The sequence below is a fragment of the Microtus ochrogaster genome, linkage group LG4 (assembly GCF_000317375.1).
Source record: "Microtus ochrogaster isolate Prairie Vole_2 linkage group LG4, MicOch1.0, whole genome shotgun sequence".
In the NCBI taxonomy this organism is placed as follows: Eukaryota; Metazoa; Chordata; class Mammalia; order Rodentia; family Cricetidae; genus Microtus; species Microtus ochrogaster.
This window is the reverse complement of record NC_022030.1, coordinates 65,918,240-65,935,789: the sequence shown is the minus strand read 5'-3', so window position 1 is coordinate 65,935,789 and position 17,550 is coordinate 65,918,240. Positions and strand designations below refer to the sequence as shown.

General features: G+C 41.3%; 1 protein-coding gene across 1 annotated transcript in view; it reads left to right on the top strand.

The window, feature by feature from the left end:
• The first annotated feature begins 1,432 nt into the window (after positions 1-1,432).
• The window catches only part of Psmd1 (proteasome 26S subunit, non-ATPase 1), a 78,887-nt gene continuing 62,769 nt past the window's right edge, over positions 1,433-17,550 (top strand). The window contains exons 1-7 of the mRNA XM_005361767.3: positions 1,433-1,630; positions 8,007-8,050; positions 9,164-9,237; positions 9,392-9,561; positions 12,489-12,694; positions 14,593-14,736; positions 17,218-17,444. Of these exons, the coding sequence (XP_005361824.1) occupies positions 1,615-1,630; positions 8,007-8,050; positions 9,164-9,237; positions 9,392-9,561; positions 12,489-12,694; positions 14,593-14,736; positions 17,218-17,444 (881 nt within the window). The 5' untranslated portion in view covers positions 1,433-1,614. The remainder of the gene's footprint in view (positions 1,631-8,006; positions 8,051-9,163; positions 9,238-9,391; positions 9,562-12,488; positions 12,695-14,592; positions 14,737-17,217; positions 17,445-17,550) is intronic.

The following is a 17,550-nucleotide window of genomic DNA, read 5'->3' as shown; positions in this document are numbered from 1 at the left end:
CTATGAGAATTTTGTATTTTGGAGGCAAACTTTTTTATTAGATATATTTTAAGGATTTATTTATTTGTGTGTATATGTGTGCAGGTCCTTGTGGAGGCCAGAAGAGATCATCAAATCCTCTGGAGCTGGAGTTACAAACAGTTACGACCTGCTTAATGTATGTGCTGGGAACTGCACTTGGGTCCACTGGAAGCTTAATCACTAATGGCGTCTCTCCAAACCACCACCAGCCCCTGTGCCCAGGGTGGGCACACCAGAGAGACGAGGTCTCTCTCTCTCTCTGTAACCCCTACTTGACTGAAATTCACAATGTAGATCAGGCTGGCCTGGAAGTCACAAAGATTTGTCTGCCACTGCCTCCTAACACCTGGGAACTCTATTTTTGTATGTGTGTGTTCATATTTGGGGGAGGAGAGGGGTCCTCCGGAGGTGGTAGCTGCACAAAAGACACCAGCGTGGAGGTAAGTTTGTGCCAAGTAGGTGTTTTCGTGCTAGAGGCTAGAGGTTGTCATTGGTGTCTTCCTCAAATGCTTGTCCTCCTTTTCGGTTTGTTTGTTGTTTGTTTGCCCTGCGACAGGGTCTCACTGTGGAACTCTGGTTGTTCTGGAACTCTCTTAAGTAGCCGGTACTGACCACACCAAGCCACGTCATTTCTTTATTTTTTTTAAAATATTTATTTATTATGTATACAATGTTCTGTCATTACAGATGGTTGTGAGCCACCACGTGGTTGCTGGGAACCTTTGGAAGAGCAGGCAGTGCTCTTAACCACTGAGCCATCTCTCCAGCCCTGACACGTCATTTCTTGAAACAGGGTCTCTTACTGAACCAGGAGCTCACCAAGTCGGGCGGGCCCCAGAGAGGCGCCTGTCTCCACCTCCTCCAGCACAGAGACTCCACCCGCCCCAGGGGATCCAAATTCAACCTCAGGGGCTTGTGCTTTCGTGGCAGGCACTGAGCCTACCAAGTCGTTTCTCCGGTCGTATCCACCACCACCTTTCCCCGCTTAGATAACAGATCTTTATATAGCCCAGCCCGGCCTCGAATTCAAGATCCTTCTGCCTCAGCCACCTTTCTAAGAACATACTTTGCTACACTCCCAACCGTCTTGAGTGGGCGGGCATGCCGCAGTGAGACCTCCAGAGCCATAGGTGGCGCTGAGAGCATTGTTTAGACCTTCCCTAAACCCTTTCTTCTAGCAATGGCGGGTGATGAATGGGTCTCTTTTTTTTGCAAGGGTGTCTATTTTGAAGCCTGATGACAGGTGCTGATCAATGTTCCTTCCCAGCCTGTCAGAGCTCTGATGACCTCGCGGAGAGTTATAAAAAAGCAACGGCATGGTTTTTGCCGTGTTGCATAGTTTCGAGTGGCGGCAGCTGCCCAAAAGACATAGGCGCGGAGGCGAATTTGCGCCAAGTCTCAGGCGGAGGTGCGGGCAGCCCTAGGGCGGGCGGGGTCCTCGACTAGAAGCGAGCCGGCGGCCTGTGGAGGGGACTGAGTGAGCAGCGCACCCGGGAACCTGGAGCCGCGGCGGAGCGAGCGGGCCCTGAGCTGACAGATCCAGGGCTTGGCCAGGACTGTGGACTAGAGGACAGGCGAGTGGAGGGCGCAGCCATGATCACTTCAGCCGGTGAGTGCGGCCGGGAGCAGGCGCCCCAGGGAGGAGCCACCACCGCGCCGGCGTTTAGCTGAGTCAGGGCGAGTGACTGGGCACCTTCGGGTCGAGCGCCGGCCTGCGCGGCCCCTCTGCCCGAGGCCCACCCTGGGCACAGGGGCTTGGAGGCTGGCCAGGCCACTGCAGGCCCCTTGGGTTTGGAGGAATCGGACCAGGTGGTCACTTGGGCATCCCGCTCCAACCACACCCCCGTGCCAGGACTGGACCAGGCTCCTAGGCGGTCGCTGGACTTCAGGGAGATCTCCTTTCTTCTCTCTGTCCGCTTCTTGAACAAGTGACCCCCACCCCCAAGTCCTTCCCCTCAGGTGTTTCGAGTGGGGTGGGCCCCGATGCCATTGTAAGCATCGTAAAGCAGCTCCTGGTCTCGCACCCTAACTGCTACACCAAGTGCTTCTGGCTTGGGCTAAGATACCTTTTCCTGGAAGTCCGAATTTAGATTGAGAGGGCTGGGATTTGGGGCCACCGTAGTCACTTAAGAACCTCATTCGGTAAAAGCAAATTTGAATGGAGAGCTACCTTAACTCTGTGTGTTTAGATGCTCGGGACTCGGGGCTGCAGCGCGATTCCAATACACTATAGTTCTCGTTTTCTCTCTCTCTCTCTCTCTCTCTCTCTCTCTCTCTCTCTTTCTCTCTCTCTCTCTGCGATTCCAATACACTATAGTTTTCTTTCTTTCTCTCTCTCCTTTCTTCCTTTCTTTTCCTTCTCTTCTCTCTTTTTTTTTTTCTTTTTGGTTTTTCGAGACAGGGTTTCTCTGTGTAACAACACTAGCTGTCCTGTAATTAGCTCTTGTAGACCTGGCTGGCCACGAACTCACAGAGATCTGCATGCTGGCGTTAAAGGCGAGCGCCACCACTCCCCGGCCACTTGTATAGTTTTACACGTAGGTACTTGTAGTGTCGATTGTAATGGGAGGGTGTAGAGATTAACTTCTAAATGGAGATTTTCAAGCCCACCGCATCCCGCGCATCGCAGACTGATTTGCATATAGCTGTCCCCAGCCTTGGTACTTTTTCAACCTTGGCTGCTTACACAGCCTTGCGTGGTTGTCCTTTTTATTCTGTATACTTTGCTCTACATGTATTTATTTTGAACAAACAGGTTATCTATCTATAGACAGTGGTCTGTTTAATGGGGAGCTTGAGACCATCTTTTTGAGTATTGAGTAAGGAAATTGTAGAGATGCTAGGAATCGTAACAGTTCTCTCCTCCTTCTTTGTTGTTTGTTTTTCAGACAAGGTCTCACTGTGTAGCTTTGGCTGTCCTGGAACTCACTATGTAGACCAGGTTGTACTCACACTCACAGAGATCCCCCTGCCGCTGCCTCCCAAGTGCTAGGATTAAAGGTGTGCACCACTACACCCTGTGATGGTTATTTTCAAACACGTGGAGAAGTGTTGCCTGTACGTTTGGTTAGATTTTTGTCCTGAAGGATACAGGTGATTACAGATGAATTTCATTTCCCATCAAAGGAAGCATTTTTTTTCCAATTAGCTCAGGAGGTAAACTCTAGATTTCTTGCCACTTGTAAATATAGGCTTAGATCCAGCCATTCCCCCTGGTTGTCAGTAGATGTTGTCTTCAGAGTGTTGGCTTCATTAATCTCTGGGTGCTTAAGTGTCTGCTGTTGGAGTGGACCCAGAAACAGCGATCTCATTTGGGATGTGGTCCAGGCCACCTTCATCTCTTCATCTCTTCCTACATTATTATACTAGCCTCAGACTTTTGTTTTTCCACCAATACTTTTTCTAAGTCCATTCTTCTAATTCTTGGAATTACTTTGGAAGCCTTGTATAGCATTTCTTCTCAAGAACATCAATGATGGTTAGAATAAAACCCAGACTTCTAATACCCTCGTCCTTATTAAACCATGACCACACTAGACTTTTTGTTCAGTTTCTCTCCTATTTGAGAGTTCTTGCAGATCTTGCCCTACTCCGTCCTTTTCTTTCACAAGGTATCTTAGATCTTCGGTCTTAAATGTTCATCTCAGCCTTACCGCTCTATTAAAACATTCTGACTCCCCCTTGGCAGTCACCTCTCCACCATAATTCTATAATGACTTTGTTAATTTGCCTTTAATACTATTAGACTGAACTCCACGGTAGAATTTTGGGCAGGAAATGTTTCCTAATTTTTTGGGCATTGCAGAGTGTGTGGCTAATGTTAAAAAGTATGCCTCAAATAAAGAAATCAGTGCCAACTTTTTAAAACAGACTGAAAGGGAACTTGTTGAGAACATACGGAATTTTAGCTTCTTTGTGGTGTCAGGACTAAGGATTTGAGTCCTGCCCTGAAATACTGGGATGATAGCATAGTGTACATTTATCATTTAAGTTTATCGAATTGCTAGCTTCTGCTCCAAAATTTGTCACTTTGTTTCCTGTCAGCTCAAGTTGCTTAGGACATGGCTTAGGCTCTATCCCAGGTGTGACACAGACCAGAGTCAGGGTTCTAGTGTGCCCGTTCATTTGCTCATTTACTCACTCCACGTGATTCAGTCTCTGGAAACAGCGGTGGGTAAGAGACTGATATATGCCATTTTGGTTTTTTGGTGTTTTGTTTTCAAGAGATTTATTTGACTATGAAAGGGAAGGGGGACAGAGATTATTAACTACTCAATGGAAACATGAAATTGAGTAAATTAGATTTAGCACAAGCAAATAGAGGAAGTAATGCTGACAAACTTTGAAACAATACTTTTCTACCTTCTGTCTTCTTCTGACCTCCAGAATTGACTCTGTGTGTGTGTGTGTGTGTGTGTGTGTGTGTGTGTGTGTGTGTGTGTTTTGTTTGGTTGTTTGGTTGTTTTTTTGTTTTTCAAGACAAGATTTCTCTGAAACAGTTTTGGCTGTCCTGAAACATGCTTTGTAGACCAGGCTGACCGCAAACTCACAGAGATCCACCTACCTCTGCCTCCCAAGTACTGGGATTAAAGGCCTGCACTACCAATGCCCACGACCATTTTCAACTTTCAAGTAATATTTCCAGGACATATCTCTATATTGATAAATAATATAAAAATATTGCTACTAATTGAGCCAGTAATCTAAGGCAGTTATGATATAAGCTTTTATTTTTATTTAGATTTATTGTATGTGTGTAAGCATTTTACCTTTGTGTATGTATGTCTACTACCTGTGTGCATGCTACCCATGGAGGTCAAAAGAGGGCATCAGATTCCCCCAGAACTGGAGTTACAGATGGGTGTAAGCTGTCATGTGAGTGCTGGGACCTGAACCCTGGTCCTCTGCAAGAGCAACAGTCCTGATTGTCCTGGAACTACTGTGTAGACCAGGCTGGCCTCCAACTCTCTGAGATCCACCTGCCTCTGCCTCCCAAGTGCTGGGATTAAAGGCGTGCGCCACCATCGCCTAGCAGCAACCAGTGCTCTTAGCCCCTGGGCATCTCTCCAGCTCCATACAAAGTTTTCTTGTTTTTAAGATTTATTTATTTATTTATTTATTATATATGAAGTGTTCTGCTTGCATGACAGAAGAGGGCATCAGATCTCATTATGGGTGGTTGTGAGCCACCATGTGGCTGCTGGGAATTGAACTCAGGACCTCTGGAAGAGCAGCCAGTACTTTTAACCTCTGAGCCATCTCTAGCCCCTCCATACAAGTTTTTATAAAGCGCATTCTTAGGTCTTTGCATAAAAAAAGCACATTCTTGGTCTTTTCCTATCTAAAGTTGGATTCTGTTTCATGTTTAAGTAGAAAATATTAGTGTAGGAGTTTATAGCATATTTGATTTGGCTGAGCTCCATCACTGAAGGCTGACATTCTGTGCCTGGACAGCCATGTAAGGAATCAATCACAGCTGAAGCCACATGGGAGAGTCTAGAGATCCATCTCTTCTGGCAAAAAAGCCATGCCGATAGAACATTCATGTGGTAGGCAATAGTGTCTTTGGGATTAAGTGCTGTATAGTCATTCTGCATGTCAACCATTCTGGCCTGCCATCTGTTCCACACACACACACACACCCACTCTCTCTCACACACACTAGTTACTTTTTTATTTTAACAATAGAAGTGTTTCAATAGTCAAGGCATTTAACGGTTAAATTGATTTCATTTTAAGTTTATTTTTTCTCCTCTTTGTTCTGGGTGTGTCATGCCAACCCAGCACACCAAGGCTTTGGCCTTTAGAGCAATGAGGTGCCCTTGTTTTGCTGCTAAACATTGTGCCTTTTCCTTCATGGCTCCCCAAATCTGCTGAAGCTGTTTGCCCAATCTGTTTTCCAGGTGGAAGAAGCTACCTCTTTGAACTAAAATGACAGGGACTCTTTTTAATTAACCAGTTTCAGTGTTCCAGAATAATTTTATAACCAGTGGAAAACATACTTAAGAAAACTTGGTTTTATTTATGGTACAAGGGCAGAATTTCCCACTATCATTTTCTTAGTAATCTCTTGTGTTCTTGGGAGAAGACAGTGTTCTTTTATTCTGGTTACTGCTGTCGCTCTGAAGCTAAGGTGAGACATGTGGAGAACATCGTTTGGTGAGACTGTTATCATTTAGTAAATTTGTTGTTTGTGGGCCAGCAAGATGGCTGCATGGGTAAGGGCTCTCACCTCCAGGCTTAATGGCCTGAATTCACTTTCTGAAGCCCAAATGGGAGAAGGAGAGCTCAGACTCACACAGATTAGGAAAGTTGTACGCAGTGTGGCATGTGTGCTCAAACATAATAAGTAGATAAATGTAAAAATAAATTTTGTAATCTGTTATTTGTGAAAGGAAGGGGGTACTTTAATACAGTCACACTGAAATAGTTGAAACATTATTTTTTCTAAATTATTTTACTTCATTTTTTGAGTCAAATCAGCCTCAAACTGGATTCTCCTTCTCCACATGGCAGGATTACAGCATGTACCACCACACTCAACAGTTGTTAGTTTATTTTGAGTGAATAAATTTTATTCTGAAGTTGTATAGAAATTTTTCCTGGCTTGGTCAGTATGTCAGTGAGTTTTATCGAGCTGTATTGAGCACAGGAACCCTGGTTCTTAGCCCCTTATTTTCCGACAAAGAAGTTTAGAGACAAGAAACAAGACCAAGATTACACTTGTAAGTTTCCAAGTAACAGTAACACTGTTGGATAAAGAACCATACTTTCAAAACGGTTGGGCTAAGCAAAAGATGATCTATGGGAGGTTGGTAAGATTTTATGTATTGATACAGATAGATGTAAAAGCTCCAAAATATAAATTTCCACAGTTGTTTTGAAATGTTTTTATTCATGGACCACTGAGGTAGCTCAGTGGGTAAAGCACTTTCCCAAAGCCTTGACTCTTGTGGTGAAAGAGTAAACCCATTTCCACATAGTGTGTCCATGGCACATACATGTCGTCCCCCCCCTACACAAAGTAAAAAGTTGGTGTGTGTGTATGAGAGAGAGAATATTAGATTATGTACGAGGTATATACACAGGTGTGTGTGTGTTCCTGCACACAAACAGAGGCTAGAGGAGTACATTGGGTCTCCTGCTCACGTGCTTTCCTGTGCTTTCTCTGTCTCCCCTTCTCCAACCCCAGCTCTCTCTCTGTCTTGTTCTCCTGAGACAGGGTCTCTCACTGAACCTGGATCTAGGCTACAGGCCTGCAAGCCTCGTTGATCCTGCTGTCTCTGCCCCATTCTACTAGAGCTGGGATAGTTGGTACATGTGGCCATGTGGAGATTTAAACTCAGGCCTTCTTAAGCAAGCACTCTTACCTGCTTGGCCATCTTCCTAACTGCATTAACTTCTACAGTTTTAAAGAAATATAATTGTTTCCCTAACGAAGTTGTACTTTTTTCTTTGTCTTTTGTATATATATGCAGTGTATGTATGAATGTGTTTTGAGTGGGCGTGCACACATATGTGCCAGTGAATGTGGAGGCCAAAGGTTGTCAGATGTTTTCACTCTACACTCTGGTTTTTAGATGGGGTCTCATGGGGCACAGAGCTCACCAGTGGGCTAGACTCTGGCCGGCAAGCTCTGGGTCTCTGTGTCTGTATGTGTGTGTTATGTGCCTATGTGTTTATGCTGAGATTATACCTAGCTGTTAAACTGAAGCTTGCACTGAGTTCAGGGTTGACAGGAGGCATCTTCAGTCACAGTCCATCTTTTTTGAGACAGGGCACCTGCTTGTTTCTTCCTTTCCCTCCTCAGCACTAGGATCCTGCCCATCTTTTTGGATGGAGCTGGGGCCCACCTCTGGCCCTCATGCTCGTGCAGAAAGCACTTTACCGAGTGAGCCATTTCACCAGCCCCATTGTTAGGTTTTGATCAAGTATTCGTCTGCATGTGCATGTTTCTTAATCGTGGTATGTCTTTTTTCTTACAGCTGGAATTATTTCTCTTCTGGACGAAGAAGAGCCACAGCTTAAGGTATGAGTTGAAGGAAGTCACCTGGCTTACTGTAAATTCTGTGGAGCTTCTTTGGTTTTGTGATGTCTTTATATTTCCTGTCATGTAAAGTAATCATCCTATAACCAATCATTGAGTTCTAACTAGAGAAGACAGTATTTTGTTTTGTTTTGTTTTTGATTTTCGAGACATTGTTTTCTGTGTAACAGTACTAGCTGTCCTGGAACTAGCTCTTGTAGATCTTGTAGACCAGGCTGACCTTGAACTCACAGAGCTCTGCCTGCCTCTACCACCTGGCAAGAAGACAGTATTTTGAAACTAGAAATTAATTTAAGGGTAAATAAATCATAAAATGGCACATGAGTAACCCTCCAGTTTCATTATCAACAGTAAAAACAAAATTTTGCTGCTTCTGTGTCCCATTCTGTTTTCACTTTACAGCATTTTGGAATACTAGGCAGGCAAGATGGCTCAGCAGGTAAAGGCACTTGCTGCCTGGCCTGACAACCTGAGTTTGAGCCCCAGAACCCATATGGTAGACGAGAACTGACCCCCACAAATTGTCCTTTTACCTCCACAAGCACATGTGGTACATGCGCACACACATGCACACACAGAGCTAATAAATGTAATAAAACAGTTGTTCTTAGAGTTAAAAAAAATTAGAATGTTCTGCAAGTGGCTCTGCATACCTACCTGTATCTGTGTAATACAAACTAGCAAGCTGAAGTCTTACATTTTCAAAAAAGGAAGCATTCATTATAAGAAGTAATATTGCATGCATAGTTTGCTATTTTGTTTGAAAACAACCAAAGAGTGAGTAAATCTAAGAAAAAGTATGTTTCTAAATTTATGTATATGTCAGACACTGAAATTTTTAGATAAATGTTATTGAATTTGGCCATAAATTGTGGAGTTTTGTTTTGTTTTTTGAGACAGGGTCTTTCTACATAGCTTTGGCTGTTCTGGAACTCCATGAGAACAGGCTGGCCTCAAACTTGTGGAGATCTACCTGCTTTTACCTCTTGAGTGCTGGGGCAAAGGCGTGTACCACCACACCCGGTCGACTGGTGGATAATAAAGGGAAACATGATTTTAAGTCTTTTTAAAATCCAGTTTTGTTTTATTTTACAGGAATTTGCACTACACAAATTGAATGCAGTCGTTAATGACTTCTGGGCAGAAATTTCTGAGTCTGTAGACAAAATGTAAGAAAGTACTTTATTTCTATAAGTCTGTATAAAGTAGAATTGCTTACTAACTCTTTTACGAATGCTAATTTGTTGCTTGAATATTTAAACTTTGAGTTTTCAAGGAAGATCATAGCTTAAAATGAGGCCTACCTTTCCTTATTTCTTTCAGAGAAGTTTTATATGAAGATGAAGGTTTCCGGAGTCGGCAGTTTGCAGCCTTGGTGGCATCTAAAGTATTTTATCATCTGGGGGCTTTTGAGGAGTCTCTGAATTATGCTCTTGGAGCAGGTGACCTCTTCAATGTCAATGATAATTCTGAATATGTGGAAACTATTATAGGTAATTATCTTCTATCTGATAAGCTTTTTAATCTTGGCAGATGTCTTTCTTGCTCTAATGGATGTAGCCTTTTTATTGACTTTAATCTGACGTTACTAGATTTTAGTTTAATTGGAAGTTTATAATCATCTAATAGCATTAAACAGACATCAGCTTCTGTCTAAGTGCAGCTTACCTCAGCAGTGATGGTTATCTCCTGTCCGGTGAACAGTTTGATGAAATGATGATATCAGATTGTTATGAGTAACCAGTTAAATAATACTGATTTTTACGTTTTCTGGTTTTTGTTTGTACGAGACAAGTTGTCAATATCCAGCAGTCTGGTCCTGGACTCCTGCTTCTGGCTCCTGGGTGCTGAGATTACTATAGGCAACTGTCACAGCTGTCTTAATAATTGCTGCTAATACAGGGAGTGTTTGTAATCACTCTTCACACTTTGCTGGCCATTCTTCATAGTCTTGATTTGTCACAGCTGACCTGTGAGAAGGAACTAGCCTTGTTGCACAAATGAGAAGAGCAGGGTTTAAAATGAAAAGGTACATGACTATTTAAAGGGGTAAGAAATTAAAATCTAGATTGACTCACTCTAAAACCCTTATTGTTATTTTTTTGTTGGTTTATTGAGATGGGTTTTGCTATGTATATAGCCTGATACATCCCACAACTCACTCTGTGGCTCAAGCTATCCTCAAACTTTTGAGAGCCTGTCCTGGAACTAGCTCTTGTAGACCAGGCTGGTCTTGAACTCACAGAGCTCCGCCTGCCTCTGCCTCCCGAGTGCTGGGATTAAAGGCATGCGCCACCACCGCCCAGCAAGATTATCCACTGTTAAAGAGAAAGTGGTTTGTTGTTTAAATTTTTTCTTTAAGTCAGGGTTCCTTTGTGTGACCCTGGCTGTCCTGTACTTTGTAGATCAGGCTAGCCTTATACTCAGAGATTCACCTGCCTCTGACCACTGAGTGCTGTGATTAAAGGCGTGTGCCACCACAGCTCTACTGAAAAGGGGCTTTTAGTTCATGGTTTTGAAGGTTTCTGTTTTTGATTATTTGGACCTGCATTAAGGCAGTACTATTGTGGTAGCACATTACAAAGTAAAACTGTTCATCTCATGTCTAAAAGAGCCAAGAAGAAGAGACCAAGGTCTTGTTACCTTTACGTCTATGTTTTACAAGAGATCCAAGCTAAGGACCACACTTTCAACAATGGGCCTTGGATGACTCACAGGCAAAGCTTTGGATTCTCACTTGTCTTAAGTTGATACAACTGCATATGGTTTTCAGTTAAAGGTTTTATAGCTTTAAAAATTGTTTGAAAATTAGCTGGGCAGCCGGGCGGTGGTGGCACACGCCTTTAATCCCAGCACTCAGGAGGCAGAGGCAGGCGGATTTCTGTGAGTTCGAGACCAGCCTGGTCTACAAGAGCTAGTTCCAGGACAGGCTCCAAAACCACAGAGAAACCCTGTCTCGAAAAAAAAAAAAAAAGGAAAATTAGCTGGGCAGTGATGATAAACACCCTTAACCCCTTAACCCTAGCACTTGGGAGGCAGAGGCAGGCAGATCTCTGTGAGTTCAAGGCCAGCCTGGTCTACATAGTGAAGACAAACAGACAAACAGAGGACAAACAGAGCTACACAAAGAGACCTTATTTTGAAAAAAATTTGATTGAAAATTTTTATCTGGAAGTTGAACACAGGGACTGCATGCTCTTCAGACATAGTTTTATGACAAAATTAGGATCACGGTTTCAGAGAGCTCAGGAACGTGTAGGTGCAGATATTTACATTGCTAATTAAGAGGGTAGTTGCATTATTTGCTTAGACCTTTAAAAGGAGAAATTTTGGTATTTTCCTTCAGAGATTTTTAGTCTGATAAACATTTTCTACAATCAGAATTGCTTGATGTCAATTTTGTGATTGTTACTTTATTTTTATTAATTGACCTGAACTTTCATGGTTCTACCTAGGTGAACCTTAAATATGGTATACCCAGTTTATAAAGGTCCATTGCTATTCTCCCCATATAGACTCACTTAGCATGGACCATCTTGTGGGCTAACAGTTCTTTGTGATGGTTAAGGTTTGGAACTAATTAGTCTGAAACTAGTATGTTTACTTCTCTTTGAGTAGGAGCATGTTAAACCAGTGAAGAGATAGTACATTATAAGGCAGCTTGAGGGGAAATCCCCCCCCCTTTTTTTTGTTTTGTTTCATCTAGAATGTTTAAAACATGATTCCAAATACATACAACTAACTTGTTCGTATAGTGTTTCTCATCTGGTGTGTTACTGGTAACATCAGTATGTCTCTTTCCTCTCTATTCACCCTAATCATTCTGAAATGTGGAAGTCAAATTGGGCGTACATGCTCCTGAGTGAATTTTCAGGCACTCTGGGGGATATAGATTCCATATCATGTTAAGATGTTTTTTGGTTTTTTTTTTTCCTGACTTGCTGTTGTTACTTGAAAAGTGTTTGGCATTCTTTGGAGTTGCTTTTTGAGCCTGTGGTACCATTATTCTACAAAGATAATTTACTTATAGTTCCTAATCTCGAAATACTTCCAGATGTGAAGTATAATATATTCATTATGGTAATTAATGTTACAGGCCTTTTTAAATATTCTGTGTAATGACAAGTATTTTTTTTAAAAAAAATGAAGCAGCAATTATTTTAGCCATCTCTTTTGAATTAATTGAATTGATAAGTATGATTTTTATAAAAATAATTAGTAATGTTTGGGATAATACCAGCATTGTTGGCTTTGATGTTTGGTCCTTTATTGTAACTATCATAAAAATAACTTATTTGAAAGTCTTAGTGTTTTAAGTCGTACTTATTACTTTGTACTTATTTATAGTGTTCATGATCGTAAATTTATTTTCTGGTAGTTTAAACCAGTTTACAAAATAATTATTTTATTTTCTCCATAGCAAAATGCATTGATCATTATACCAAACAGTGTGTAGAAAATGCAGATTTGCCTGAAGGAGAAAAAAAACCAATTGACCAGAGATTAGAAGGCATTGTGAATAAAATGTTCCAGCGATGTCTCGATGATCACAAGTATAAGCAGGCAATTGGCATTGCTTTGGAGACCAGAAGACTAGATGTCTTTGAGAAGACTATACTGGAATCTGTAAGTAGATGTCATTTAGAGGTTGAGATTGATGGGAAATCAAGAGAACAAAGTATCCAAACACAAACTCTTTTTTTGTTGTTGTTTTGTTTGTTTGGTTTGGTTTTTCAAGACAGGGTTTCTCTCTGTAGCACTGACTGTCCTGAAACCAGCTCTGTAGTCCAGGCTGGCCTTGAACTCACAGAGATCCACCAGCCTCTTCCTCCTGAGTCCTGGAATTAAAAGTGTGCAGCCACCTCCCAGCCGTATTTATTTTTTAAAATACTTGCTATTGATTCTCTGACAATCTCATGCATATATGTAGTGTATCTGAGTCATACCCACTCCAGCCTTCCTCTTCACACTCCTAGATGTCCCCCACCTCATGACCTCCTTTTATTTCCCCATTGCACTTTATTTATTGTCTGTCTAGATAGAGGACACATGTGCCACAGTGCATGCAGAGAAATCAGAAGACAATGAGAATTGGTTCTTTCCTTCCTCCACGTGGGTCTTGGGGATTGAGCTTAGATCAGTCTTGGGCAACAAGCATCTTTACCTGCTAAGTCACCCAAATGACCTGTCCTTTCTTTTATAACTTATGGAGTCTCATTATTGCTTCCTCCCGCTGACATGGCAGTCCACCAGTTGCCACACCTCCAAAGAAAAATGATTTCTCTTCCCCGGTAACCATCGCTGTCAGTAGCTACTCTGCTAGAGCTAGAGTTTCTTGAGCCTCCCTCATCCACACTGGAATGTTGACTGGCTTGAGCCCATGCAGGTCTTGTCCAGGTGACCAAGGCTGCAATGAATTCCTGAGTTCAGTGGAATTCACATGTACTCAGGTCACAGGTCTGGAAGACATATTTTGCAGTCTCCCTGTTCCTCCTCACCCTTCAGCTCTAATATTCTGTATGTTTTCTGTTCTTCAGTGTTCCCTGAGCCTTGGAATGGTTATCTAGATGTCCTGTTTAGAGCTGAACACCAGTGATTCATTCTCAGCACTTTGACTAACCTTGAGTCTCTATGTTAATCACTGCCCACTGCAGAGAGAAATCTTTCTGACCAAAGTTGACAGCCCCACTAACCTGTGGCTATAAACATAAATATTTAGAAGGTATCTGACAACATATTCATTGACGAAAACAAGAGCATCAAACAAAGGCCTGTGTCAGTCAGAGATGGAGATAGCTCTATCACATTGTGCTTTGTGGCCTTTGAGTGAATGTGGGCAGCAAGTCACAGGGGCTTTAGCAGCCAAGTAGGAGAAGGTAGTTACAAAGCAAAGCATTGCACAGCCAGGTTTTTATAATTTTTATTATATGATTATTATAGCATACTATGTTCACATAGTGACATCCTGATTGATCATTAAGTAGTATTGAATTATTTTTATTCCTTTTTTGTGTTTTTTTTTATTTAATATCTGTTTGGGTTTTATAGCTTTTCTGAAACAGGATCACATGTAGGCCAGTTTGGCCTCAAATTTGAATTCCTGATCCTTCTCCCTACATCACCCAAGGTGTGGGATCATGGATGTATATCACTGTGCCTGGTTTTTCATTCCATTTTTTTCCATAAAGATATAGAAATATGTAATTATTCTTAGGATTCCTCCAAGCCACATGTGTGGTGTATGCCTTTAATTCCAGCATTTGGATGTAAAGACAGGAGGGTTGATTGACTACACAGTGAGGTGCTCTGGGAAAGCCAAAGGCTGGGAAGGGACCTCAGTGGGAGAGTGCTTTTCTTGACTTTGATGCCTTTCATCACAAAAACAAACCTCTGAGCTGGTTTAAGTTTTCTAGTTTAAATCATTGACTGTTCTAAACACAAAATAAATAAATTAAACAGTGATCTCTTAAATGTACATAATGCTTCAGTAACTAGATAATATGTCTTTAAATTATGTCTTTCAGAATGATGTCCCAGGAATGCTAGCTTACAGCCTCAAGCTCTGCATGTCTTTAATGCAGAATAAACAGTTTCGGAATAAAGTATTGAGAGTCCTGGTTAAGATCTACATGAACTTGGAGAAGCCCGATTTCATCAATGTTTGTCAGGTACTTACTCTGATGACCTTACTCCATGCGAACCTGACCGCTGCACCACTGCGTGGTACAGCATAGTCGCTGTTTTGTTACGCTGAGTTGCTATGGGCTTCATACGGGTCATTACACATCTTGTGAGGATAAGATAACATGATTTATGTTCCTTTTTACTACTAAGTGGATTCTCATAACACTTAAAAATAATTTTCCTACAGAGTATTCTTTGTATTCATGTATATTCTTTATTTAGTTTAATATAATGTATGGGATCGTTACTCAAAATACAACATTGGATATATTTTATCTCTCTCTGTACCACTTAAATTTTTCAAGTAGCATAGAAAATATATGAAATAAAGCCTGATTTCCCCCCCCCCTTCTCTTCTTGGAGGCCTTTCCCTAAAGATCATTAATGGTAGATGTTTTCCACAGTTTATTGCACATTTAGATCTACTAAATCTCTGCTCAGTGTCTCTGCAGCTTTCAGACAGAAGATATGCATGGTTTGCTTTTAAGCAATTTGATACACTGTTTATACTTTTGTATACTGATTAAGGGTATAGTATTTCATATTCATTGTAATGAATACAATTATATATATATATTTATATGTGGGGGAGTACATACATATATGTCCCCTTTAAAAATGATTCAGAATGCAATTTGAGACAGAAAATACCAGAATAAAAAATGACCACATTGAAATTACTCCAAGTCAACACAGGGTTTTAAGTTGATTTTTTTTTTATGTTACCCAAAGTCAGTTTAATATTTAACATTGTATTTCTTTTTACTTTTCTTTGATGTTTTTGAAGTTCTGTTCTAAATTATTATTTTTTTAATGCTCATATGTAATATTTCTCTGCCCCTTTCTTCTGGTTCAACTTCTTTTCTTATAGACAATTGTATTCTTTTAGGTGTTTTACTCCCTTTGGTAATGTTTAATGACTTACTGTGGCTATTCAGTACATTAACTCTGCCTTACTTAAGCACTGCTTACTAGTCACTTTCTTTGTTTCCATTAATTCTTGTTCTTAGTTTATAATAATTTTGACTATGTTTTTCTTGAAAGTGAGTAGCTTGCTACTTATGAGGGGATAAAATCTAAGCTGAGTTTTTAAAAAAATTAAACTGAATTATTAAAAGGTTAGTTTTGTTTAAACACATGGAAGATTTTTAACGGAAGTAAAAGAAATGCTTTAAAATGATAATTTTGATTACTCTTATTCTAGCACAGACAGTACAATATGTATTAAATGATTGATTCTCAACATTTTATGGCAATAGAGAAAGTATAGGTTAAAAAGTACTGGATGTAAATTATGGCCAGGCAGTGGTGGTACACGTCTTTAGTCCCAGCACTCAGGAGGCAGAGGCAGGCGGGTCTTGAGTTTAAGGCTAACCTGGTCTACAAAGTTCCAGGACAGCCATAGCTACACAAAGGAACTGTGTCCATAAATAAATAAATAAATAAATAAATAAATAAATAAATAAATAAATAGACAAGTACATGAATAAATTATGGATGTGATTAAAAGAAGTGAAGATTGCTGGGTGCAGTAGTACACACCTTTAGTCCCAGTACTCAGGAGGCAGAGGCAAGCAGATAATCTGAGCTATAGGCTAGCCTGGTCTACATGCATAGCAAGTTCCAGACCAACCAGTCAACTTAATCAGGGATACACAATGAGATCCTGTCTTTAAAAAGAAAGAGAGTAGTTTGAGATGTGGATCTTCTGGCGGCCAGGGAACTTGAACTTGGCTCTACAAAGAGCCTCAATCACATGTTCCTTATTCTGCAGCTTAGTGTGGATGGACATGATGACCTGGCCAATGTGAGCCCTGGCCACTGTGCCCTGGGGCTTCCCAAAGGCACCACGCATACCTGTCTGGAGCCTGTCAGCCCCAGCACAGGACAGCATCTTGTTGATTCGGTGACATGAAAGGGGTGAAGCCTCACTCGAATATGAAAGCCATTTGAATGTAATTGGCCCCCATAATCTCATAAGGAGTAGCACTATTAAAAGGTGTGGCTTTGTTGGAGGAAGTGTGTCACTGTGGGCTGTGCGGTTTCCTGTGCTCAGGGTACTGCCCATGTTTCAGTGGACTTCTGTTGCCTGCAAGATGTAGGACTCTCACCTCCTCCATCACCCAGATGCCTGCATGCTTCCACGCATCCCACGATGATGATGATACACTGAGCCTTTGAAACTGTACACAAGCTCCTTCAATTAAATGTTTTCTTTATAAAGAGAGAGAGAGAGAGAGAGAGAGAGAGAGAGAGAAATTGATTCTGCAACTGATACTGAATACTATTAGCCACAAGGCACAATATTAGAACTGTGAATGTGATTTTTAGGAACCATTTACTTAGTGTTGGGTTCTGAAATGGAATGCTAGACTGTTCCAGTTTGTATTGTGAACTGTGTCATGTTAAGTACCTGTATATGAAGTTTTCAGTTACCGTATGCTTATTCTTTATCTCCATTTCAGTGCTTAATTTTCTTAGATGATCCTCAGGCCGTGAGTGATATCTTAGAAAAGCTGGTAAAGGAAGACAACCTGCTGATGGCCTATCAGATTTGTTTTGATTTGTATGAAAGTGCTAGCCAGCAGTTTTTGTCATCTGTAATCCAGAATCTTCGAACTGTTGGTACCCCCATTGCTTCTGTGCCTGGATCTACTAATACGGGTACCGTGCCAGGATCAGAGAAAGACAGGTATAAGTATCTTCTTCATTACCGTTAACTGCACAAAAGATTTTTTTTTTTTAATCTGGGAACTACATAAAATATTCACGGGTAGTATATTTTTAAGGATAAATAA